Source organism: Phyllostomus discolor, chromosome 5 (assembly GCF_004126475.2).
Source record: "Phyllostomus discolor isolate MPI-MPIP mPhyDis1 chromosome 5, mPhyDis1.pri.v3, whole genome shotgun sequence".
NCBI lineage: Eukaryota > Metazoa > Chordata > Mammalia > Chiroptera > Phyllostomidae > Phyllostomus > Phyllostomus discolor.
In genome coordinates this window covers 14897604-14922908 of record NC_040907.2, presented here as the reverse complement: position 1 = coordinate 14922908, position 25305 = coordinate 14897604, and the positions used below count along the sequence as shown (strand labels likewise).

Below are 25305 nucleotides of genomic sequence, written 5' to 3'. Positions count from 1 at the left end.
GTCAGGACACATGCCTGGGTTGGGGGCCAGATCCCTGGTAGTGGGGTGGGCAAGAGGCAACCACACACTGATGTTTCTCTCCCTCTCCTTCTCCCTCCCTTCCCCTTTCTCTAAAAATAAATAAAATCTTAAAAAAATAAAAAATAAAATAAAAGCTCATTTAATTGGACAAGACTGTGTCCCTATCAGCTTGGCAATGTGCTACCTGCCAGAGGCATTCTCCAAAGTGGTCCCCCATCTCCAAAAGTTGGGTCTGATAGAGCCAGGAATGGTTCCCTAAGTGGGATCTGGGAGGGGTCCCAGGGCCCTTTCAAGGTGGGAAAGGACCCTTCCAAGGTCAAAACTAAACTACATTATTTGCTTTCTTCTCTTACAGAAGTAGTAGTGGAATTTTCCAGAGGCTACATAAGTGTTGAAGGGTATTGCAACGTCTGCTGTGTGTTGTGTTCCATTTTCATCGTTTTAAATTCTAGGTCAGTAAATATTAATAATTATATATTAATTATTATTAGCTCTTTGTGGTCTTCTACCATTTGTAAGAGTTACGTCATCTCTTTGTAAAGAGGTTCTGAAACCAGAAACGTGGAGAACCACTACAATACAGGAAACCATTAGCAGCAGAGAAAACACTATAGATCACAACCGAGACTAAGATGAAGGTTTGCATCCCAACCAAAAGGTTGAGAATGCTTAAAATAAGGAGGAAACAGTGTGGATAGTCGAGGAAATGGCTGTGAAGGGTTTGGGCGAGGGTCAGCCTGGCCAAAGGCCACAGGGAGGGCGCTGCATGGGTGCAGAAAGCCCGAAGAGACAGGCCCATCTCTCTGCAAGGACCCGCACTCCTCTTTCACACTCAGCAGAAGCCGTAAATTCTTCTCTTGCTGGTCAGCTAATAAAAACCAGGGCGTAACTTTTGGCGGTATCTCCGAATTAAAATGTTTAAGACTCCGTCCAGTTAGTAATAACTGTAAAGTTTAGCGTGGGGGTTAAAACATCTGCTTCCTGACTTGGCGAGAGGAGGGGGAGAAAGCAGCGCAAGGAAGAAAAGAGCGGGAAAATAAGACATTAAAGAAAGAAAGAGCGCGTTCAGGGGTAGAGAAGTGGCAGAGCGGGAAGCCAATGAAAGAGACCAGGACCGCGTCCCGTACCACAACCGTCCACTTGCGCAGGCGCCCACCAAAGGATCTCGCGGGAAAGAATAGCTGCCAGTCCCGGCGCTGCGCCCAGGTTGGGGGGCGGGGCTGTGGAGGCGGGAGTGAAGTCTCGCGAGAAGAGGCGGTTGCCGTAGCGGAGCCCTTTGGCTGTGTGTGACCGACGAGCCGCCGCTGGAGCCGCGGAGGGTTTGCCGAGCCCGTTAGTGCCCCTGTGGAGACTCACGCCGCAGTCATGTCCCGCTACCTGCGCCCCCCCAACACGTCTCTGTTCGTAAGGAACGTGGCCGATGATACCAGGTATGTACAGGGAAGGCATTAGGGTCTACGCAGGGAGGCCGCGGGCGCTCGCAGACGACCCTTGAGGCGGCGGCGTGCGGGCACTGAGGAGGGAAGGGGCGAAGATGGCGGGTCCCGCGCCGGCTTTGGGGCCTGAGCAAGGCCGCACCGCCGGCTCAACCGCCGCGTGCGAGCGAGGGCGGCGCCCCTGGCCCTCCCGGGCCGCCGCGGACTGCGCGGGCCGCGTGGCGGGGTTTTTGTCCCCCCCCCCATCCGCAGCTCCTTTCTCCTGGCTTCCCCTCCGCGCGTCCACCCCCCGCTTCGGCAAACCTCCGCTCCCCCATTGATACGAAGTTCGCATTCGTTGGGGCGCACGCCCCCTCGGCCCAGGGATGATTTTTTTAATTAAAAATTTTTTCCAACGAAATAACGGGATCGGGGGAGGGGAGTGTGGCGAAGCATTTGCTACCTTTTTGTTGTGATGGGAGTGTTACGTTTGGGGGTTTTTTTAATGGAGGTGTTTGGGGAAAGGGAATACTGAGATTTGGAACATCAAATATTTTCAGTTGAGCGGCGTTAACTCGTTCTTCCATTTCCCGGAAATACTGGCCACCCTTTGAGAAGGGGAGTTGAAGAAGCCTCTGCCTCGAGGACGTTGATTACTAAATTGGATTAATCCAGAACCTGCCTTTGTTCTCCCAGTTTCCTTAATGGCTTGGAGTTGGCTGCCAGAATTTTTTGAAAGAGATCTTACCCCACCATATGAGACTTTATATTTCACAAATCACCCTACTCCCCAATCAAATGTTTCTGATAGCCTTGTGTAATTTACGTTTTTCTGTCCTGATTTTAAGTAGCGAAGTAAGCAGGGGTGATTATTCTAGCGTCTAGAAAATTTTTGCCTTTATGTCATCTGATATTTTTAAGTAGTTACATGTATTCGTGGCATTACATACCAAGTGTTGAACCTGTCGTAAAATTTGGGAGTAAAAATAAGTGCTTGGCATTTTTTCAGAATTCTGAAGTTGACTTGAAACTGTAAAAGAACTATCAGTCCACACGTACAACCTAATGCTAATAATACACCTTTTGTGGAAAAAATGAAGGTTGGAGATAACAAAAGTAGTGATCAACTACCCTTAAATGTTACAAACTCAATTTTTATCTTCCAGAATTTTGGGTCTTAGGCTTCCTTTATCAGAAAAGTACATTTATCTTTTTGTGTGTGTTCATAAAATTGGCTCTTAATATTCAGATTTAGAAAACTTGTCAGTTTTGGGTAACCCTGGGATACAGAGCCGTCCCTTTCGTTAACTAATCCAAAAAATACCTATTTTCTTACAAAGAAACTCTTTTTAAGGGAGTGGAAGTAAAAACTTGAGGTCTTCTTATGATGTTTTAGGTCTGAAGATTTACGTCGTGAATTTGGTCGTTATGGTCCTATAGTTGATGTGTATGTTCCACTTGATTTCTACACTCGCCGGCCAAGAGGATTTGCTTATGTTCAATATCCTTTCTTCAGATGGCTGATTAGTGAGGGGTGTTGAAGTGTGAAATTCAAGTTTATGTAAGAGGTAACATCTAAAAAGTAGTTTATTTTTGTCCTTTAATGTATGTTTTCAAATTTTTGAAAATTAATTCTCACACATTGCTCTAGTTCTTAAAGTTAATCCAAAAATAGTAAGATATAAATTCCCGTTTATGCTGCTGAAACTCAAGTCAATGATTATAATATGTGATTTAAATTTGAATACACTCTGGTTTCTACCCTCTTCGATGTTGATCAGATTAAAAGTTAATATGTTCTTGTGCTTAGCAATTAAAGTTTGGTGTTCTTGTTTGTTAATTGAATCACATGATCAAAACAAATTGTATAACGATGAGGTAAACTCTTCAATATTGTCCCCTAATTTGCTGTCCTCTGTTGTTACCTCAGAGAATGTAAAGCTGTACAGTTATGGCGACCCCAGAAAGAAAGCATGAAAGAACCTTTAGAGTAGAGTTCAACACTTAAGGCAAGTAGACAAGCCAAAGACCTCTTAAGGATCAGGCTTGAAGAGAAGGGAGAGTTTGGGAAAAGAAAAAATAAAGAAAAGCTGGAAGAAGGACAAGCCTAATGGGAGACAAAGCCTCGCTTTATCTACAAAAGGGGGAAAAGGTTGTTTTTCAAAGTTAAAGATAAAGCCATCTGTCATATTTGGCCAAGCATCTCATGACAAGTCCTTCTGACAAGCACTTAAAGAGTTAAAGGTCAAGATGAAGTTGAATGATGGCCAAGATTAAAGGAGTCATACCTGATGTATCCTACAGAATAACTATTTTCCTTTTTTTTTAAATGTTTTGTAAGCAGTTAATTCTCAAAATTCTGGTTTGGTCTAGTGACAAAACCTATAACTTGATTTATGTGGGCCTTTGATGTTGTGATTGTAGTCTTGAATAAATGTACTTTCTTAGCTTCTCAAGTTAAAGCATACTAGGATGTAATGTTGTTAAGCCTAAATTCAGCATATTTCTATTTTGGACCAGGTGGTCAGGTGCCATAGGGTAGCAGACAGTGCTGTTTAGAGTAGCATGAGGTTCTGTGGTCAAGCTGACTTCACAGAGCCATGCCTAAAGGGGAGACACATGCATGCACTGGGGACTACTTAAAAACAGCTCTGGTTGTCTTGTAGGGTCAGATCCGCTAGAACAATTACCTGTCGATAAATAGGTTTTAAAGTGGCTCCTGCAGGACACACACATACTCCTAACTTCTGGAACTTAGGTCTGTGAAGCCTGCTGGCCCTGCACTGTTTTAGTACATATGATCAGTTGGCCATGAATGGATTGGAGAAGGCCTTATCCCTAGTATGGGTACCTGCTGGAAATCATTCCCTGGCCCAGAGTTTCAGGTGACATCACTTCCTTAACTGAGATCATCTCCATGTGACAACAAAAGTTTGGGCTGTGGACTTCAGGCTAGAGAAGTTTCTTATTGCTTAATTAAGTTCAGTGTGTCTCTTGAAACTTAGTGGAGTCCTAGTGAGGCTTAAAGGCTGAAAGCTGCTACTCTCACAGGGCCAGTGATCGAGGACAGTTGTGGGAATTCGTTGCAAAGCTGTGCTACAAGGAGGATAAGAGCTGCATCTTGCTTGGGCTTTGTTTTGTTTTTGTTTTGAGTGACGATGCATTCTTGCTTACAGTGTTGACCCGGTTTGGCCTGTGAACTAGCATCAGCAGTAGTATGGCTCAAGAATATGTGATACTTGAGCCAGAAAAGTTGTCATCTAAAGGAAAATTATGTATTTAATACAAATAAAGTATTTCTAGTCTTAAAATAGTTCTTTTTAAAAAGACAGTGAGTTCAAGTTTCTTTATATGTGGCATCAGAGTGATATTTGGCTGCCCCTGCTGTGGCCATTTGCCTTCTTTAACAGGTAGAGAAGAACCTTGCAATAGCTTGTCTAACCCAGGTTTTTGAGGGTAGCCAGAAAGGGTGATTTGCTCCCCCTAGTTCTTAACCTCTTGGTGTAAATCCTTTAAAAGGTTATTAACATTGTCTCTTGGAAGTAATAAGTAAATTAATGCATCCATTAAGTGGACTTACTCCTTTAATTACTTTAGAGCCCAACTGCATTAATATTGAGGGCTGATTTGTTAGGGTATTAAACCTCCCAGTCAGTTTTTGTCTTTCAATATTGAAAGGCCTATGATTTAGGACTTGGGAAAGCCTCTCTGTGCATTAACCTATACATAATAGTCTCAGGAAAAGAGAGCTGTGGTCCTTAATTTCTTTCAGAACAAAAAAATAGGAAATCTAGTGAAGTAAAAACTTTTTAGTCGAGTAAAAGAATGTTAGTATCAGTCTTAAAGGGAAGGGGGAGTATGTCACTTCGTGGGGGGGGGGGGGGGGGTTGATTATTTATTCATAGAGCAAGGGGAAAGAGGAGAGAAACATTGAGGTGAGAGAGAACATCAATTGGTTGCCTCTCGTATGCACCCCTACCAGGGACCAAACCCGCAACCCAAGGCATGTGCTCTGACGGAATCAAACTGGTGGCCTTTCGCTTTGCAGAATGACCAAACAGCTCAACCCCGCCAGTCAGGGATAGGGGTAGTTTTTAATCACTCCTCAAGATACCTTTGAAATTCGAGAAAAAGAAAAATTGGCAAGTTCAAATCGTGACAGTCCACACCTAATCCTAACCTAGCTCCCTTTCCAAAGCTTTTATATCAAACACTGCTCTAAGTATGTGCTTGGCTTCCATGAGGATGGTGATTTTAGAAAAGGAGCTAAATTTGGATAGAATAACGTAAAGCCAAGAGTTCACATGGTATTGTTGCAGACATAAGTGAAAAGAACAAGGCAAACTAGACTCAGAGGTCAGACGAGGGACCAAGAGTACCTACTGTATGCTCATAGATACTGTCTTGAAATTCTCCGGTTAAGGGCAGTCCCACATTCACTTCTTTGCTGAGTACTGTGTTAGGTATCATTGTTGTTAAGGCTTTCCAGTTCAGGAATTTTTAGAAATGGTCTGTTACTTGAGAGCATGCCCTTATAGTCTGTGCATGACTGTGCATGACTGTACTTTTTGGTGCGACGATGTCCTGAAGATTGCTGGATTCTGGCTTGATATCCACAAGTGGCTTAGTTACTGGTCTTCCTGTGCAATATAAGGAAGACAACTACATTAAATAATAGTGTTAGATATGTCTGGGAAAAAATAGCAAAATTTGAAATTAATGCTTTCATTTCTTGTATATTCTGCTTGCTCACACAAGAACTATTGGCATTTTCTTTTTCTTTATTTGAAATAAAAATAAGCAGTTTTGGTTTTATTTTAAGAAATTTTTGTTTTAACATACAACTTAGAACTGACCCTTGTTTTTCTTTTTGTCTTGTAAAGTTAATTAAAACTCAGGGAAAAAATTTTTTCATAGGATTACTTGGTAGTTCAGCTATAATATCTTACTTCAATAACAACTTTACAGTATGTATTCACGTGTTTTTTTAAATGTATGTCTTGGGAATTCAAAAGTGTGAAGTGTTTATAGCTGAATCAGCCAGTAGTAAGTGGGGTCTGATGGATTTTGCTAGAATAATATCAAGAGCTTCATATTACTGTGACTTGTTTACGATGTACCAATTGAACTTTCATTCATTATCAAAGTTTACAAAACTTCCCAAGCCCCTTAACATTTAGCACATTTGAAGATGTTCGTGACGCCGAAGATGCTTTACATAATTTGGACAGAAAATGGATTTGTGGTCGCCAAATTGAAATACAGTTTGCACAGGGGGATCGGAAGAGTAAGTACCTTTGTGCCTAATGTGTGTAATATATCATTGGAAAAGATAAAGTATCTTGAATGCTTTGTTTCATCATATTTTTAGATGTATTACAAAATTTGGGGCTAAGACATAAGGTAGTATGAGAGTAGAATGCCTAAAATATCTTTGGACTCTCATATGCATTGATGCTGTCAGCTGTGGCTTGTTTAATATACTGGGGGAGGAATTGAAAGGGATAAAATTTTGGGTTTCTTGGGCCATTTTTCTTCCTCAAGGTATAATTGGATAATTGGGTACATGGCTATGAATTGGACTGGAAAGGCTGACTATATAGATTAAACCTAGACTAGATATTATATTAGTGTGCAGCCATATACTAGATTTTAACTGTGCTAATGAAGCAGGAGTACAGGCTTTGAAGTCAAATAGACCTGGGTTTGAATTTGGCTGAACCATTATGTTATCTTAGACAAGATACTACTAAAAGATAGTGATTAAAGTAGCTGCTATGGAGAGGAGGAGCACTTTGGTGGACATATGGTATTGGTAGTGTCTAGGTCTTCGGTTGGTTGATGGATTCCTGGGTAAATAATTTTCCATGTTATTTATATATTACATACACACATAAAGTACCTGCTTCTTAGAATTGAACAAGATAACATAAGAATTGAGAATTGTCCAAGAGTATGGATGTGTCTAAGGCATTCAGTAAGTGTTAGTTAGCTGTGTTAGGTTTTCCTTTGTTGTGATCTCTCAAAATTATACGACTGTATCTTACTGTATTTTGACACACGTTCATAGGTCACCAGTAAATATTTTGTCATGGTTAATTATGTTCTTAGTGAATGGAAATCACAGTGGGACAACTCTAAAATAGCATCTGGTTCAAAAATCATTTATATTTTAATTTGAAGTTTTAAAAAATATGTTAATGATATATTTTGCTAATGTCAAAGTCATAGCATATTTTTGGGCAGCAAGCCAGATGGTGAGAGGTCTTTGGGGGAGGGTAATTGGGGAGAAATTTGAGGGTATCATTTTTAACATAAAACAGTCTTCTGATCTTTGAAAACAAACATAATAGTTTTCAAGATTAATATTCACAGTTAACTGTGACACAGATTGGGGATATAAGAAAGGTAAAGGGGACACAAAAATTTTTCCTATAATTTGATGGCTTACAATACTACATTATTGATGTGTGTAAATATTTCTGTTCTATGTATTCCATAGCTCCAAATCAGATGAAAGCCAAGGAAGGAAGGAATGTGTACAGTTCTTCACGCTATGATGATTATGACAGATACAGACGTTCTAGAAGCCGAAGTTATGAAAGAAGGAGATCAAGAAGTCGGTCCTTTGATTACAACTATAGAAGATCTTATAGTCCTAGAAAGTAAGTGTGATACAGTACAGTGATCTGTCAAGAAAGCTTTATGTTTGTTAGCTTTTTTTTTTTTTACCTTTTTTGTATACTTCTAGTTATATACATTGTATGTTTCATTGAGACAAAATATTTTAGTGTTTATTTTTAAAGTTTTATGGTTCACTTTTTAAATTAGAAACTTTAAAAGATTGTAAATAGACTTTTGTCATTGTTTGCTTTTTCTGGTGTACTTTTTAGCAGTAGACCGACTGGAAGACCACGGCGTAGCAGAAGCCATTCCGACAATGATAGGTAAATAACTTTGCTTTGAAAGAGACTTAATATATTTTTCAATTTCAGAGTGAACTTTTGCTCTAAAAATAATAAATTTGATTAATATAGAATCTAATTTTTACTCTAATTGTATCTCTCCTCTGTTTTGAAAGATTCAAACACCGAAATCGATCTTTTTCAAGATCTAAATCCAATTCAAGATCACGGTCCAAGTCCCAGCCCAAGAAAGAAATGAAGGCTAAATCACGTTCTAGGTCTGCATCTCACACCAAAACTAGAGGCACCTCTAAAACAGATTCCAAAACACATTATAAGTCTGGCTCAAGATATGAAAAGGAATCAAGGAAAAAAGAACCACCTAGATCCAAATCTCAGTCAAGATCACAGTCTAGGTCTAGGTCAAAATCTAGATCGAGGTCTTGGACTAGTCCCAAGTCCAGTGGCCACTGATAGTATAAACCATGATATTTTTAGGCATGTATCATTCATTTACTCGTAGTTTGGTTTACTTAAATTATCAGGAGTACAATGTTGCAATGATGCTTACAAAACACTTGTCAGTTTTCCCTGTACCAGGCAATGGTTATAATTAAAATGATATGCTGTTGAGAAGCCACTCTTAAGAGTCCAGTTTGTTTAATGTTATGGGCAGCTACCAATTTGTGGTGTCTCTGTATATTTTTGTAAAGACTCATTTTTTATGCTTGAAGTATTGGTGAAAAGATGTTGGTTGACCATAATTTGCAACATTGTCTTATTAAAAATAAACTTTCATATCCATATTTGATAGGCCTGTTAACCTAGAAATGTAGCTTGCTAATAAGATAGAATGATACAAAAGTGAAGTTGTAGCCACAGTACACTTGAGTGATCAGATACATTTAGGTTCAGGGTGGACCTTTTGTCAAGATGTCTAGGCCCGTGATAATAGTTAATTTATGACACAGTGTGGAATAGTTCTTTTGTTAACCCCACTGTCATAGGGAATGATGCCAACTGGATTAAGGAGCATTTCCAGGGAGATTTGAGTTTTTGACTGAAACATGGAGCCTTCACTGCTTTTTTTTTCTGGTTTCTATGATGATTTGAAACGTACATCAGAAAAACTCACCTTAAAATTTGAGCAGGTCATTGATGACAAAAGTAATTTTGAGGTGAAAAGGATGCTCTTATGTAGTTACTCTAAACTTCTAGGAACATTATTAACCATAATAGCTTAGTTTTCTTGGCTGCAGTTAAAAGCAAGTAAATTGTTTCAGAGTAAGTTTATGTGTGTACATAGTGTAAAAGAACTGAATTTTGATACTTAAGCACTCGGTGTGTGTGCAATTGTATCAAAATTTGCCTACCTCTTCATGGAGGCGGCTTGTTCTTCACACCTCAGTTTATTGAATGTGAGGCAAGTTGAGAAACAACACTCCCATTCTAGGTGATTCTGTGGTGCCATGAAGTTTAAAATAATTTCAGTAAAAGAACTGACTTAAGTACAAGCCACATCTTTGAGTTTTTGATTATCAATGTGTAGTACCTGACTAAAACAGAAAATAATTCCCTTAACCAAATACAAGTTCTAGCATTTCTCTGAGAGGTCATTTTGGGGTCAATAAAAGTTACGTGATGTGTCCAGTCTCATTTCAGAATAAAAGCTAGCATCTTTAAAATTTTTGGGTTGTTTGCTTGCCAGGTTATCAGTAAGAAATACTATGGAAAATGACTCCTTTTACAGGAGTGCTTTTCCCCCCTCCAGTTTTGGTTTAAGTAATCTAGGCCTTGCCTGTAAAGAACAAAAGATGGTTTCTAAAGACTGTTCGTGGAATGTGTTTAAAGGATTGATTCTAGAACCTTTGTATATTTGATAGTATTTCTAACTTTCATTTCTTTACTGTTTTGCAGTTAATGTTCATGTTCTGCTATGCAATCATTTATATGCACGTTTCTTTTAATTTTTTTAGATTTTCCTGGATGTATAGTTTAAACAACAAAAAGTCTATTTAAAACTGTAGCAGTAGTTTGCAGTTCTAGCAAAGAGGAAAGTTGTGGGGTTAAACTTTGTATTTTCTTTCTTATAGAAGCTTCTAAAAAGGTATTTTTATATGTTCTTTTTAACTAATATTGTGTACAACCTTTAAAACATCAATGTTTGGATCAAAATAAGACCCAGCTTATTTTCTGCTTGCTGTAAATTAAGCAAACGTGCTATAATAAAAACAAAATGAAGGAAATAATGATTAACTGGAATTATTATAGTTTTTAATGAGATTCTAAAGTAACAGTAGAGACAAACCTTTGTAGATTTAGGAATAGTTTTAATTGGTGTTGCACTAGGCACAACTAACTCTTTCTTTGGAAGTGAGAGCTTGCCAGTAAGGTACATCTTTTACATGGTACTTAAAAATTTCCTTGTGTGATATGAAAGCCCCTTGGGTTAAATTACTTAGAGGTTATTGGTAACGTTAAGGTATGTATTAAAATGAAATTTGGGCCAACTAATTCTATTTATATTTTCATTATTGGTAGGCCAGTAATTCTATCCCCCGTCCTAAACAAGACATGTTAGGTTTATGTTTATGGCATGGTTTAAATGCTTTTGCATTGAATGTGCTGAGCAGTTAATAAGTGATAACCATTTTGGGGAGTTGGTTTAAGTATTTTGTGGTTTGAATTCTAGCTATACAATGACAACAATTACAGCTGATAGTAATTGAGTATTTAGGATGTGCCAGACACCATTCTAAAGGCTTTATGTGTTAAAGGCTCCATTTATTCTTCAAAACCTTATGAGAAAGATACTTTTATTTCCCCCATATCACAGATAAGGAAATTGAGCGACAAAGAAAAGGCTCTAAAATGGAGGTCTAGGATTTGAGCCCAGGCCTGATCCTTAGTACTAAGTTTTTCTCATGGACTACAATTTGCGTGAAGCAGATTGGGGAGATTGTTCTCAGTCTCTCTAAAATTAAATGCCGCCTTTTTCTTTTCTTTTTTTTAAGCTTGTGTCACTTACTTTAACACTTGACTATGTTATTTCTGAAGTGACATACCTAACAGCTTCAAAAGGACTGTTCTACATTTGGTCCTGTGATAGCTAGGGTCCTGCTGATACCAGTGAGGATCCTTACACAGTGCTTTAATTTGGGGTTACATTCTTAAGTTCCACAATTATTGAGAACCTACTGTGTGTCTGGCACTGTGCTCAGTATATTAGAGAACATCAACTCTCAAGTGAGGGCTGACACTTCACCTCTCGTGTTACAATTTTTTTTTAATCAAGTAAGCAAGAAGAAAAATGACAGATAATGCTTCAGTGAGAAAGGAAAGGTGCTGCATAGAGTATGAGCTGTTAAGTTACAACCCAGGGAATAGACCTGGAAAGTATTATGCTATTCTCTTGAAAATTTGGCCCAGTAAGCTGCTACATCCAGTTCAACTAACAAAATCCTGTATACCACAGAGAAGAATAAAGAAAACCAAACTGACAAACATCCTTCTTTTATTTAAGACCAAACTGCAGCTGGAATACCCAGTACAGTTCTGCTTACTACACTTCAAGAAAGATCTGAGAAAGCGGAAAAAGAACCAAAGAAGGGCAGTTCAAGCGACCAAAGGGTGGGTGGAAGGTGCTGCAGTATGAATACTGTGTGAATATTTTGACTCTGGTCTGAAAAGATAAAAGAATGTTATTGAAACTACATGGAATAATTGAAGTCCCTTCAAGTATGAAAGTAAGCATTTTAGGACAAATAAAAGGAAATTCAGCTTTGTACTTGTGGAAACTAATCCCTAAATTTGAATAGGTTTATATTGATTCATGGATAACAGGTCCATAATAAATTACTGGAAACTAGGATGTCTGAATATCAAGGAAGACAGCCATAGTCTCTTTAACAGTGCCTCTTTGGTCTGTCTCAAACTGAATTGGGTGAGAAAAGGTATGGTCCAGTATAAACTTTTTCTTGGTTATCTCTGAAAGTCCGTTACATTTTTGCTACTGGCAAATCTTGCCTTTGTTTATTCCAGTGCCACTGTTTTCTGCTTAATGGTTTGCTTTGTTGGTATCTGAGTTTATTTACCTGTATGCCATGTGCGGTTTACAGTTTCCTTCCACACTCATTCCCAGGTAAATTCCAATTATGATACCTGACATCCAGCTAAGAGGTTCCATCTCTTCTCACCTCTTTCCTAGTCAGTATATTCAGCAAATATTTACTGAGCCCTTACTGTGAGCAAAAATTGTACTGGGTAATTGGGGGGAAATAGATTAAAAATTCACTTACTCAATAAATGTCTACTGAGCACAATCTAGTGAATAACATTACAGTATTGCCTCATTGTTTTGTTTGAGGTGTATTGTTTGTGGCAATATTTTACACCATTCATATCCAATGTAATTATAAAACCCAATATACTATCAAAGATAAGTAATTTTTGTGGTTACCTGCCATTTAAAAGTATCTGGTATTTATTTCTGTTTGCATCCCATTAATACAAATAATGAAAAAATGATGTTTAATCTGTAATAAACTGATTTATTGTGCAGTGACTGTAATATACTAGAATTATATTGTTAACTCTGCTTCCTCAAACACATTAGGAGAAAAACCCCCTGCAAGTATTTCATTTTGCATTAGATATGAAGAACACTGGGTGCTATAATTAGATTATTTTGAGGCAGACAGAGAGCTGTTATCCCAACTGATTTAGTATGTTCTGTAATTGAGAAAATGTTCACCAAGTTATACTTTTTAGTGATTGACATGTACATTTTATAGGGGACATGTTCTGTGTATAGTGAATAAATAACTTTTATAGTATCTCAAAATGTTTTGGATTCCTTAGTTCCTTATTAGGATATGAAGCTTATTTGCGTATATATATATTGATTCCATCACTTATATTTTTGTTTTATTTCTGCCACATATTTAAAATTCAGTTATTCATCTAAGAATATGGAAGTGTTTAAACTTTTAATTTGTAAAGACTTTGAAAATACAGAATACACATGAGGGAGGTATAAAATAGAGGTTACGTTTACCCTTGTTTTATTAATTTCAAACTTGGAAGATTATACAGGAAACAAGTGGCAGATAATAGAGTTCCATGATTTTTCATTTGGTTCATCTTTGTCACTGTTTTGCACTACTTTTTAGTTAATTGGGGAATTTTTTTCTAACAATGAAATTAATATAATGGAGTCTGGAGTTCACTTAGAGGGAAGATGTAATAGGTTTTTAAGAAGGCTTAATTACAAAAGTATTTTGTTTGTAACTTTTCTGGATGCAAAGAGATTAAATGTAAGCCGAGATCTCACAATTGTAACTCAACACTTTCAGGCTGGTACTCCAAATTTCAGTATTGTATTACACTTTGGTCATTATTCCCATTTACGAAATCCTGAGATACTTTGAAATGTGAAAGCTGTGACCTGAGACAGCGGATTGGTAGCTGAGGAATAATCTAATGGCATGCTACCAAGAGGTCTGTCATTAGGAGTCCCAGGAGTAAACTGTTACTGATGGTAAATGAAGTACAGTATATAAAAGCAACCTATTTGTCTTCAACTATTGACATCTTACAAGACAGCCAGTTGCTTAAGATTCTTTACCTTGGGTTTTTTATCCTCTGCCCCCTCCAATATTGTTAATATTTAGTGTGTTACATTTTTGTATTCCTAACAGTTGTTTGAGCCTTATATTAAAGATGGGATTTTTTTGTTTGGAATAAAAGCAAGGCATGTAAATTCATTTCATTGATAATTGACAGAGTAGTTTGTTAAGTAAAAGGCCTTTGTGTCTAGTTTTTTTGTAGATCACATCTCTTTGAATGCTGGAGAGCAAAATAAAAAAAAAAGCTCTAGGAGCCAAAAATCTTGGGCTTTTTTCTTTAAGGTTTAGCTCTGCCTTACAGACTTGTGACTGGATAGACAGACTTTCACTTGTTAAGGTTAAAAAACACTGTCCCTCTTGTTTTATAAATTGCCTATGAGAAAGCAATTAAATACTAGAAAACCTATTGAAAACCCTTCAGTTTCTTTCCATTTTGTACTTGTTTTTGTGAAGATCAGAACTTAAATGTGAGATAAGTAATGGACTCAGATGCCACGATCACACTCTGCATCAAAGATAGGACAAATTTACAATTTAACACTGACCAAGGGCTCACATTGGGGGCCTTCAGCCCTGCAGGATAGGTTTGTGCACGTACAATGATTTGGGAATTATCTGTCACACACAGGCTAAAGCTTTTCTACTCCACCCTCAAACTTCTGAACTTCCACTGTTTCAGTCCATTGTAAACCAAAAATCTTACACTCGACTAACAGACACTTGGGGTGAGAATTGTTCAATGTAGTGAAACTAGTGCAGTATAGGAAAAAACTTGGCATTTGTTGGCATTTTCCATAGAAATGGCACTGGGGATAAAACAGGGCTTGACTTTCTCCAAACCAGTTGTTTCCTAGTTTGTATGAGAAAATATAGCCTTGTCCTGCTAGGGTAGAACTTAAAGAATTACCAACAAATATAAAGGTTCTTGGTTCCAATTAATTTCAGGGAATTCTTTTGTGGTGATTTTTTTCAGTAAACCTAAAGAGATAAGTTAAACCCTGCTTTACTCAACAAATCAGAAATTTTCTTCTACAGCCTTTTGTTAAGTCTTGGAGAGTCACCTGTAGTTGCTTTATAAAATAAACAAGCCACTGGGGAGAAAAAGCAGTTTTATTTTAATTTCATGCTTCAAATTCATATGTGGACATTAAGTACTATATAAACTTGTCTTAGGATATAATTATTGGACTTGAACAATATTATCTTGCCTGAATTTATTTGGAAAAATACAAATTGGCCATTCTGCTTTAAAATATTCAAAAAGCCACCAAATTTTTAATTAATCCCCACATTTTTAATCTACTGAGTTAATGTTATACTTAGCATTTATTTATAAAGGTGGGTAAAACGTCATCAAGGTATTAGGCAAGCAATCACATCATTTCAGTAAGTGGTCCCTTGGTTGCACTTACTGGTGACCAAAAAACCCCACTGGCATTAATCTATGTATCATAAGTTACAAAAATTGTTCAAAGCCAGTATGAATTTTTAAGGTTGGATGGACCCTTTCATAGTTAATCTTTGGGTTTAAGGAATAAAAATTAAAATAGTCCCATACTGCATTTCACATCTCAAAAATAGGAAGTGTTTTAGCAGCTTTAAAACCTTTTCAGTTATATAAAACTTATTACACTAGTATTTATTGAAATATAGTTTACAACCAGATCAGTTTTAACATACATACACTGGCACTTTAGCACAAGGGCAGGCTTTAAAAACAAATTATTCTGGACCTTTAAAATTAGGCCATAGGCATAAAAAGAGTCTATGGTCTTACATTCAACAAATTTATACTAAAATACTCTTTATTTTTGTAGGGTAAATGCCAAAACTTTACATATGCTACAAGTTTATTACATATATTTACATGGCTCTTTCCTACGTACTCAAAACTTTCACATTATGTAGCTCCCTATTTTAAGCAAGCTTTGCAGGGATGATTTGAGGCCAGATCACAGAATAGCCTGTGCAGTGCTTTAAAAAAAAAAAAATGCATTTTGAAAGCTACTCTGCCCACCAATTGATTCTATAAAAATGGTTTTGGCACTTTTTTTGCAGTCACTTATCCACTGCACATGAGAAACACTGTTCATTCTGAATTGCTCCTAGTGCCCCTTCCACATTCACCACCAATCGGATCACTAAACTGCAAGTATTCCGTAAGGAAAATTCACATTTTCTTTCGGCAGTACATCAGATTGTTGGCATATTACTGGTGGTGTTTCTAGGACACAAAACTTTCAATACTCAACTAATTCTCATTTCCTGTCTTAAGATGCTTATAATCAGATTCACTGGCTTTCAGCAAGTAATTCTGACTTGATAGTCTTCAATCAGTATTCTACCCAAACAAGCAATAGAAAAAGTTGATTCCTTTACCATTTCCCAAATCTAAACTTGGTTTCACCTAGGAGCTGTGCAATTGAGAACACTTGATAAAAAGTAGGGTTATCAGTAATTTAGTTATTTTAAGTGGCACTGATAATACCATTACATATCACAGTGCACAACACAAAACCAGATGAAGTCTAATTCTTTTCTACATTAATTAGCAGTTTTATAGACATTAATATCCTAGTGAATTTGGTATGAAACAACTGACAACTACCCTTAATTATTACTAAATTTAAACATTAGTACTTTATCTTACTTTATACCTGGACTTTAAGTAAGGTTTTAAGTTGAAATGTCATTATTTCCTTATCAGAAGGGTTAAAGGAGACAGGAACCCAGTGGCTTGGTGGTTTAGGAAGTACGCTTGGTGATGGTGGCTCACTGAATTTGGCTCCAGCATAGTTCTGGTTGGTTGGAGACTTAAAAAGTAAGCTGGGACTTGACAAGCCAGAGTTCCAGTTTTGATTATTTGGAAAATTTTTGTTCTTTCCCCCATTCTGCATGGCCTGCCATGCAGCTGCTGATGTGTTATAAGTATGTCCTCTTTCTTTTTTCTTATGAACAATCTTCATCTGGGAATTTTGATCCTTGGTCTTCTGTCTGTTAAGTTGTTGTGGGTTCTTAGTAACATTTCTAGATTGAGGAGTTGGAATGTTATACCTCTCTCCACCACCCATCTTCAGCTTCTTTGTCACCTGTGAGTGGAAACAAAATATTGAGTAAACTTCCAATTTAAGAAATTTAAAGCTTCATGGTAACTCCAGAAATCTTAGGGAAGACTCAAAAGTACTATTCAGCTACTTCACTGTATGTTCACACTTCATTATATGCCGTTTTTATTACCTAAGAAAAATGAACTTATTACCCACAAATCTGAAAAGTCCTCTATTTAAAAAAAAACAAAAACAATTTAGGATGAATCCACCACAAAATGTTTGCAACAAAAAAAAATTTACAAGTTTTTCTATACCTTTCAGTCTGTTTTTCAGATTGCAGGATTCCCACTCTCTGTTCTCTTCCTTGTTGCCAAGCCCAGGAGAATAGATGTTGCTTTCTGACAGATCCTTTCCTTTGTCTCAAAACAGACGTTTTCATGGGCCAATCTGCTGAGTCCAGCTTAGGAGCCGAGGCCAACATCTGAGACTCCTCAGCACACAAGTTTGAGAGAAGTCCTAGCTAGAAAAGTAAAGATTACTTCATTAATTCAAATAAAAAACACAGGAGAAGTGACTGCTTATAGTTACTACAGAAATAAAGAATAACTAGCTCTTGAACTAAAACGCAGAAAATCTTAAGGTGGCTTTTTTTTTTTTCAACCTGTCATCATTTAAGAACTCTTGACCTTGAGACCCAGGAACTCGTTCCTGGTAAATATTGGGACGGGAGGGATGTTTGCAAGTCCCTGCAACAAGTTGTTCATATCTTTTTCCTGCGGACTTTGCAGATTCTCGCACGGTTTTTGTGACCACAATGTTAAGTCAAAATAAGGAAGCGTTAGCCTTTACAGCCGTAACAAGAAATTGGCTTAAAATTCGTTTTCCAAAGAGACCGTATCTTTCAAGTTCCAGGAGAACTTTCCAATCTTCCAACGCATCCGTTTTCACAAAGCCTGTATTCCCAACATGTTTACATCGGGCGGTGTTTTCTTTCGTTATGAGCACTCAACTCCTCCCCGTTTTAGAGTAAGTTTTCACACGCCATTAACAAGCCAAGGCAGTTCCCATCTCAGGCACATGACAGTGCCTCCCTACAGTGATTAGTTAACACTCGAGAGCCCATTTTCACCTGCTGTTCCAAGAAACCAGGTCATCGGTGAGCCCTTTTCTTTTCGAAAGGGTAACAGGGCCTTCCGGGCTGTTTTAACAGCCCCAAATAACTACGAGTTTCCGGAACTTGAGTTGTTCACGACGCGAGCGACCCCGGAAAGTTCGCTTCTTCCGACAGGGCTCCGGAGCGGCTCCGTCCATCTGTCTCGAGCCCGGCCGGGACCCGGTCCTCCCGGCCGCCCGTGCCCCGCTGGGTTCCCGGATCTCGCCTCCCCCCAACAATGGGGAGCACGGCCGCCAACATGGCCGTACCCGCGGCGCCGCTGCCACTCACCGACTTCAAGCTCGGACTGTAGCTACGGATCCTCCTCAGCGACGAAGCCCCCTCCCCTTCCAGGGAGAGACGAGGCACGGAAAGAACAAAGCCCACAAGCACGGATGACCTAGCTACCACCACCCCGGCGTCCCGACGGCTTCCTCCTTCTGCCTCTACCGACAAAATGGAGGCAGTAGCGAGCGTAGGAGCGGGGCCGGGAGGCATGACGGCCAATCAAAACGCACCGACGCGGGGCCCGGCCAATGAAACGCAGGCCACCGCCTGTTGCTGGGGTGGCTAAGGAAACGGGAGGGTGGTGGTTGCGGCGAGGGTTTGAAATCCTCTAGAGAAGCATGTCGGGAACAACTGCTGCGGGCCCACCGCTGACACGGGACCCCTTGGAGGCTCCCGCCCAGCTGTTCCCAGCACCTCCGGCCGCGTGGCCTAAGCCCTCGGACCTGCTGACTCCCGGGGGTCGCGACGCCGGAGCCCCGACCCAAGGATCCCGCGTTCAGCGCGCGTTTGGCCCCTGGAAAGGGACAGGAACCGCCTGCCGGGGCAGCAGCTCCAACCTGGCTCTCGCGCTGCGGGCCGCAGCCCTTATTTCCCGGGTTTTCTTCCCGGGGCGGCCGAGGAGGATGACTAAACGGGCCAATTGGCTCCCAAGTTCAGGTGACTGAGCGGCGCAGTCAGTGTTTTACAGATGGAGGATTCTCAACCAAGTTGCTTTCCACGGCCTGGCCCCTGCCCCTTTGCTCCTGACACTCCCCCCCCCCCCCCACCTTTTTCTGTTCCTGGGCGTGGAAACAGCTTGGCAGCTCCCGGGGCTTGCGGTTCCTCCCGTCCTCCCAACCCCAGCCTCAAAATTCTTCACTAGTTTGCCCCAGTGAACGCATTTCCGACACCAGCGCGGACCAAACTAATCACTTCCTCTCTGTGTCCCCACTGGTCCCTGACCTAAACTACAGCGCTTCCTCTTAGCGCACAGTGATTATTTGTGATTGCACCTGACCACCCACCGCATGCACGCCCTCGAGGGACAAAGCTAGGTTTTATTTGTCCGAGCACAGTGTCTCGCACGTGGAAAGTGCACGAGAAGAGTTTGTTGAAAAAATGGGGGCTCCCTTGTTCCCCTTCCTGTGCAGTGTGCAAGTGTAAAGATAGCGTTCAGTTGATAGTGCCAGCAACGTGCAGGGCAGAGGAAAAGGACAACTTCTGTGGAGTGAGTGGATTAGCAGTCCAAAGTGAGTGTTTTCAAAGAGCACGGTTTTCTATGAACATATGAGCGTTTTTGTTACTGGATTTATATATACGTTTTATAAGTTCCACCTAATTCGTTTTTTAATCTTCAGTTTATCGCGGCCGTCATCCCCCGTCACTATGTTCTTCTACCCGTGGGCCTTAAATTTCCTTAAGAAAACGACATAAGCGACTACATTTTTAAAAAGGAGTTTGTTAATCAAATTAATTTAGAAGAGTTATTTTTTGAGCATGGGACTTTCTGGTGCTATTATAGTCAGATAAGATGCACTACCCATGGTAAGTAACTGCTAGGTTTCTGAATGTGTGATTTACTTTTTTAAAATTCAAAAAGCTGGCTTAGACATCCGGCCAGAAAACAGCCAGGCTGTATTTAACGGGTCAAAACTGACTTTAGAAAAGTCCCTTACCATATGTTCTTTAATATGATGGTTTGCAAAGTGAACAGCCTGGTTTCAGTCTGAGCACTTTATTTGTCCAATTCTTTTATTATTATCATCATCCCAATGTCTTTCAAATTCATCCCACTCCCACCTCTTCTTTCTCTCTACCCTCCACGGACTCAATTTTCACTTATTGTATTTCAGAATCCAACCATCCCCCCAATACTTGTCTGTATAAACACACAGGTAATGTACTGGATACTTGTAAATACACGCACAGTGTATCGAATATTTTGCCTTCCCCCTCTCTGTGCTATGCTGTTGTTGGCTTATGTCATTTTGTTACAGAACAGACTGGGTGGGGGTGGTGGTGAACAATATATTACTACCAAAAGGACCCCCCCGTTTGTTCTGGGAGTGACCCCCACACCTACTAGAGAAAAGATGTTTCTCAATGCCAGAGATTGGTGAAAAGGAAAGGAATTATTATTTATTTAAAAGTTATACAGACTAAAGTTCCTTAGAATACCCACAAATGCACACAGTCCTCCCTTCTCCCTCTGCCCAGCCTGGGGTACCGTATCTCAGGAAAGAAGTAGAAGCCCGTGATTCAGGCTCCCGGCACCATCCACGTGGCAAAAAGGGAGCACTTCCAAAGCCTCACGGTCCTGACTCTTGTCCAAGCCGCGTAGTTCCCCCAAAAGACCCCAAATGGCTGCCACGCCTGGGTTTAAATGCCAGCGCCAATCTTCCTCTGCAGCCTCATTTCTGGCTCCTTCCACAATTGGCCACAGCTGCCAGCATTCCGGGCAGGTGTGGCCCTGTGGTGTGGAGCCAATCATCTCTAAGCTCTTCTGGATCCCATTTCAAATCCCTACTTGGGGCCCCACGCTTGGCTGCACCCTGTTACAATTTCATTTACTTTTCACAACGTATGGGGTAGGTGCTGTTTTGATCTCCACCTTACAGATGAAGAATCCGAGGCTCTGACAGTTTAGAGCTGAGAGCCACCCACTAAGTCTCCAGCGCTCAGGCTCTGTGTTGCCTGCAGCATTTGCCTGTGTCACCTCCATGTCCTCCCCACTGCCTGACACTGACTGGCTGGTGACTGGGCTGCCCGGGCTGCTTGGGCACTATGAGGCCCCCATCATGCCGTCTGGCTGAACCAGGTTTCCTGCCAGGTCAAAGTCCCACTGCCCTTGGGAGAGCACTGTCAAAGTTTTTACCATGTCTCAGGCTCTCAGCAGCCTCCCCAAATAGTTTCTGCCTCGTGGGTCATTAATATTTACACCAAGTGCTCACAAGAGCTCAGAACTGGAGAGCGGGAGTTAAAAACACCCCCTCTTCGGGGCACGTGGTATACAGCCTCTGCCTGTCCCCTGCTGGTCTTTAAAATCCGTTCCATCAACAAATCCAATTAGTGGTTCTCAGTTCCAATAGGAAATGTTAGTGCAAACAACAAAAAAGCTCTTAGAATGTAGACCAGACACTAGTGCTGGGAGCCAGATGCATAACAAATACGTGGGTGTGCTTTGGCCAAGGGGCTGGGTTGGTTGGAGCATCCTCGTCCCAGACCTCAAAGGGTTGGTTTCTGGGGAGGGCACGTACCTCAGTTGGGGGTTTGATCCCCGGGGCAGGGCGCATATGGGAGACGATTGATTGATGTTTCTCACACTGATATTTCTTTAAAAATAAATAAATTTTAAAATTTATTTATTTTTAAAGAAATATATAGAAATAAAATAAATACAAGGGCATTTAACACCAAACATTCAACAAAAATTTATGTGATGCCTTCTTTGAGGCAGGCACTCTGCCAAGATGTGGGAGGACAATAGTCAATGAGACTCCTGCCCAGCCCTAACGGACCTCAAAAGCTGTTGTTTCCTTTACTATAAATCAGAGAGGAGAGCTGGGGGCCTCCGCCCCCGAGGGTCAAGGACATGCAATGCCCGTTGTAAACACAGACGTCAGCCTGCTGGCATCACGAAGGAGTGAGGGTCACAGACATTGGACCAGACTGTGGAATGGAGGCCTCAAGGAAGGGTGCCCATACTCGCTGAAGTCCTTTCCCAGGAGAATCTGTTTGGATTATGTGCCAGAGGGAGCCAAAATGAACAAAACCTGTTTCATGTACATTACCTACCTAATCCATAGGTAGAAGTAGGGCAAGAAAGTGTTTCTGAAAGTTCAGCTTTGGAGCCAGCTGGCAGGTTGCAGGCTGATGCTTAGTGTTCGTTAGACTCCCAGGTGCCGGGCAGGTGGGGCAATCGCCCAGGTGTGCCAAACCTGTGGAACCAGTCACTAGTGGGACTGCCTGGCTTTCAGGCTGGGTCACTTACCTCCCAGTCTATCTCAAGCTAGTTTGGTTATTTTTATTCCTCAAGCTCCTGTATGAATTCTCAGTACAACTGTGAATGCTTGCAGATCTGTCCATTGCTGGCTTGTTTCAGTTAGGAAAAGCAAGTTCTTAGAACCTGACAGAGTCAAGTGGGACACCTGCCTGGCATTTTGACGTGCCTTAGGGCTCTGAGCTCATTGCCAAACTGGTACCAAAACGCACGCCCTGCGCACACCGTGAGCTGATTTCCTGGGGAAGCATCTGCCGCGTGTTCCCAGTTGCTCACACATTCCTGAGCAACACGTCAGTTCTCAGTCGTTGCAGCCACTTGGGTCTGGTTACCACACAGAGCACAGGAAGTCAATGCTTATCTGCCACACTTCCTGTGACTCTGCCCCAGGGGTGCTCCCGGACTCTGAAGGATTCTAACGCATGGATTCCCACTCGAGATTAGAATCTTTGAGGATGGGTGCTTGGGTGTCCAAATTCCAGCTGCAGAGCAGCAGACTAGGCCACTCCAAAATGCGCCACTTTGGCATAAGGATAGTTCTGAGCTAAAAGCACTTGAGAAATAACAGGTACAAGAAGGGCACTTGGATACCACTCTCCTCTTCCTGAAAGCAGAGAAAAATGTCTTCCCCCTACCAGGAGGAAAGAAACATTCTTTTTTCCTCATCAAGGACAGTTTTCATTGCTTTTAGAGACAGCGGAAGGGAGAGAGAGAAACCTTGACCGGTTGCCTCCCTCCTGGGCCTAGATCAGAGATCATGTGCACCCGGACTAGGGATCGAATCTGCATCCCAGGTGTGTGCCCTGACCAGTAATCAAACCTGCAACCTTTCCGTTTCTGGACAATTCTCCAACAAATTGAGCCACACAGCCACACTGGCCAGGGCAGAAATATTCCTATCACCAGAGATTGGGAGTGGGAGGGAGACCCAGGAAATTCTGTACAAACAGACCTTCTCAACGTAAGTTTTATGTTCCTCTAGCCTCCCCATGTACTTATTTTGGCTGTGTTACCATGATTGTATTTCTTTGTTCAACCTAGTTTAAAAGCATTTAAGCGTTGCCACTTCTCTGGGTGTTCCTTTCCTTATGAAGGCTCCCATGTCACTTAAAATTTACATTAAATCAATTTGGCCCTGGCTGGTGTGGCTCAGTGGATTGAATGCCAGCCTGTGAACCAGGGGGTCGCTGGTTCAATTCCCGATTGGGGCACATGCCTGGGTTGCAGGCCAGGTCCCTTGTGTGGGGCATGCAAGAGGCAACCACACATTGTTGTTTCTCTCCCTCTCTCCTTCCCTTCCCCTCTCTCTAAAAATAAAATAAAATCTTTTTTTTTTAACTAATTTTTTTTTAAAGATTTTATTTATTTTTAGAGACGGATGGGGGGGGGGGGGGGAGAGAGAAACATCAATGTGCGGTTGCTGGGGGTTCTGGCCTGCAACCCAGGAATGTACCCTGGCTGGGTATCGAACCTGGGACACTTTGGTTCCCAGCCCGCGCTCATTCCACTGAGCTATGCCAGCCAGGGCTTAAAATAAAATCTTTAAAAAAATAAATTTGAATGCTTTTCTCCTGTTAATCTGTTGTGTGACAATTTAATTCTCAGGCCCTGCTGAAGCCCCTGAGCAGGTGGAGATAGTTTTGCTTCCCCTGCATAGCTGATTGAGAACCACTGCTCTGAGTTCTGTAAGAGCAATCCCCTGATGCGTGGGGGGGGGGGGGGGGGGGGGGGAATGTGTAGGAAGGGGCGTCCTCAAAGTGGTGATCACACCAAACAAACGATGAGGGAAAGTAAGAAACTAGCTCCTGAATACCCAGAGTTGTGTAAATTAGTTTTTTTTGTTTTTTTAAGATTTTATTTATTTATTTTTAGGGAGGGGGGAGAGAGGGAGAGAGAGGGAGAGAGGGGGAGAGAGGGAGAGAGAGAGAAACATCAATGTGCGGTTGCTGGGGGTTATGGCCTGCAACCTAGAAATGTACCCTGGCTGAGAATCGAACCTGGGACACTTTGGTTCCCAGCCCGCGCTCAATCCACTGAGCTGCGCCAGCCAGGGCGTAAATTAGTTTTTAACGTGTCTGTTACACAGGTAGACTCCCAGGCTCTACCGTCAGGCTCCCTGCCAGTCTGTAGAACAAGCTGTCCATTTCCTGGTCCACCCCGGAGTCTGAGCTCCCAGTCCCTGAGGCCACAAGCTGTGTAAACAGAGAGAGGGGCGCCAACCTCGAGAAAAGCAACCCAAATGGGCTCAGACTGGCAACTGGATTGAAAATAAGAGGAAATCTGGGACATCCAATACCAAAGGGAAAAACACGGACTCCGAGACCATCCCCCTTGTGTATGAGACCATAGCAACACCTGTCTCCCCACTGTTCACACTCACGGCGTGAAGAGCAGACACACACCACCCCCAGCACAGAAATCGTGGAGGGCTCTAAAGAGAATCAAGTCAGATACGAAACCACTCAAAGGCTACCCCGCGTTTGTTCCGTACGCCAAGCCCTGAATTCCTGCACACGTTTTTGCCTTAACTGCGTTCTTGCTTTCCCTTCTGTGAAGCACCGTGCTGTAGCACCCAGCACTTTGAACCTGTTCTACATGTACATCATGGACGCGCTGGCACGCTCACCCCCTCACCCCGTCCTGGCATCAGCGCTGCGGGACAGGCATCACCACCGCCGGGCTGCGGAGGCTGCAGAGGAAGAGACGCGGGCACCGCGAGACTTGCTCTCAAGTCTGCAACAAAGACCTTCTGCCTCAAACGTTGTGGTTTTTTTTGTCGGAGTGTGTCTTCTTGCAGAAGTGATGTGTATTGACTGCAGAAAAGGCAGATAAACAAAAATAAGCACGAATCACTCAACATCTTACCT

General features: G+C 41.4%; 2 protein-coding genes and 1 long non-coding RNA gene across 8 annotated transcripts; 1 reads left to right on the top strand and 2 right to left on the bottom strand.

Annotated features, from left to right (window-relative positions):
• Positions 1-1250: 1250 nt before the first annotated feature.
• SRSF10 (serine and arginine rich splicing factor 10) lies at positions 1251-14374 on the top strand. 6 transcript variants are annotated; one of them, XM_028511810.2, is made up of 7 exons: positions 1253-1451; positions 2833-2937; positions 6620-6723; positions 7939-8101; positions 8330-8383; positions 8518-8619; positions 11865-14374. In XM_028511810.2, exons 1-7 carry the CDS (start codon positions 1387-1389, stop codon positions 11923-11925), a joined length of 654 nt encoding a protein of 217 aa, XP_028367611.1. In that variant the 5' UTR covers positions 1253-1386; the 3' UTR covers positions 11926-14374. The 6 variants fall into 6 exon arrangements, with proteins under 6 accessions (XP_028367610.1, XP_028367609.1, XP_028367611.1 ...); XM_028511809.2 differs by lacking the exon at positions 11865-14374 and having other exon boundaries at positions 1251-1451; positions 8333-8383; positions 8518-11000; XM_028511808.2 differs by lacking the exon at positions 11865-14374 and having other exon boundaries at positions 1252-1451; positions 8518-11000.
• Positions 14375-15946: 1572 nt separating this feature from the next.
• PNRC2 (proline rich nuclear receptor coactivator 2) lies at positions 15947-17057 on the bottom strand. The gene is made up of 2 exons (XM_028511817.2): positions 16543-17057; positions 15947-16496 (listed from the first exon to the last, which is right to left on the bottom strand). Exon 1 carries the CDS (start codon positions 17037-17039, stop codon positions 16620-16622), a length of 420 nt encoding a protein of 139 aa, XP_028367618.1. The 5' UTR covers positions 17040-17057; the 3' UTR covers positions 15947-16496; positions 16543-16619.
• Positions 17058-17327: 270 nt separating this feature from the next.
• On the bottom strand, positions 17328-18972 carry LOC118500538. Its single transcript, XR_004903102.1, has 2 exons — positions 18463-18972; positions 17328-17538 (listed from the first exon to the last, which is right to left on the bottom strand). It is a non-coding gene; the product is annotated as an uncharacterized LOC118500538 (long non-coding RNA).
• Between the last annotated feature and the right edge of the window lie 6333 nt (positions 18973-25305).

Excerpts from the sequence above, each read along its gene's own strand:
- PNRC2 (XM_028511817.2), bottom strand. The coding sequence starts at position 17,039 with ATGGGTGGTGGAGAGAGGTATAACATTCCAACTCCTCAATCTAGAAAT.
- SRSF10 (XM_028511808.2), top strand. The coding sequence starts at position 1,387 with ATGTCCCGCTACCTGCGCCCCCCCAACACGTCTCTGTTCGTAAGGAAC. Across the intron at positions 1,452-2,832 it reads AACGTGGCCGATGATACCAG|GTCTGAAGATTTACGTCGTG; the intron begins GTATGTACAGGG and ends ATGATGTTTTAG. Across the intron at positions 6,724-7,938 it reads TGCACAGGGGGATCGGAAGA|CTCCAAATCAGATGAAAGCC; the intron begins GTAAGTACCTTT and ends TGTATTCCATAG.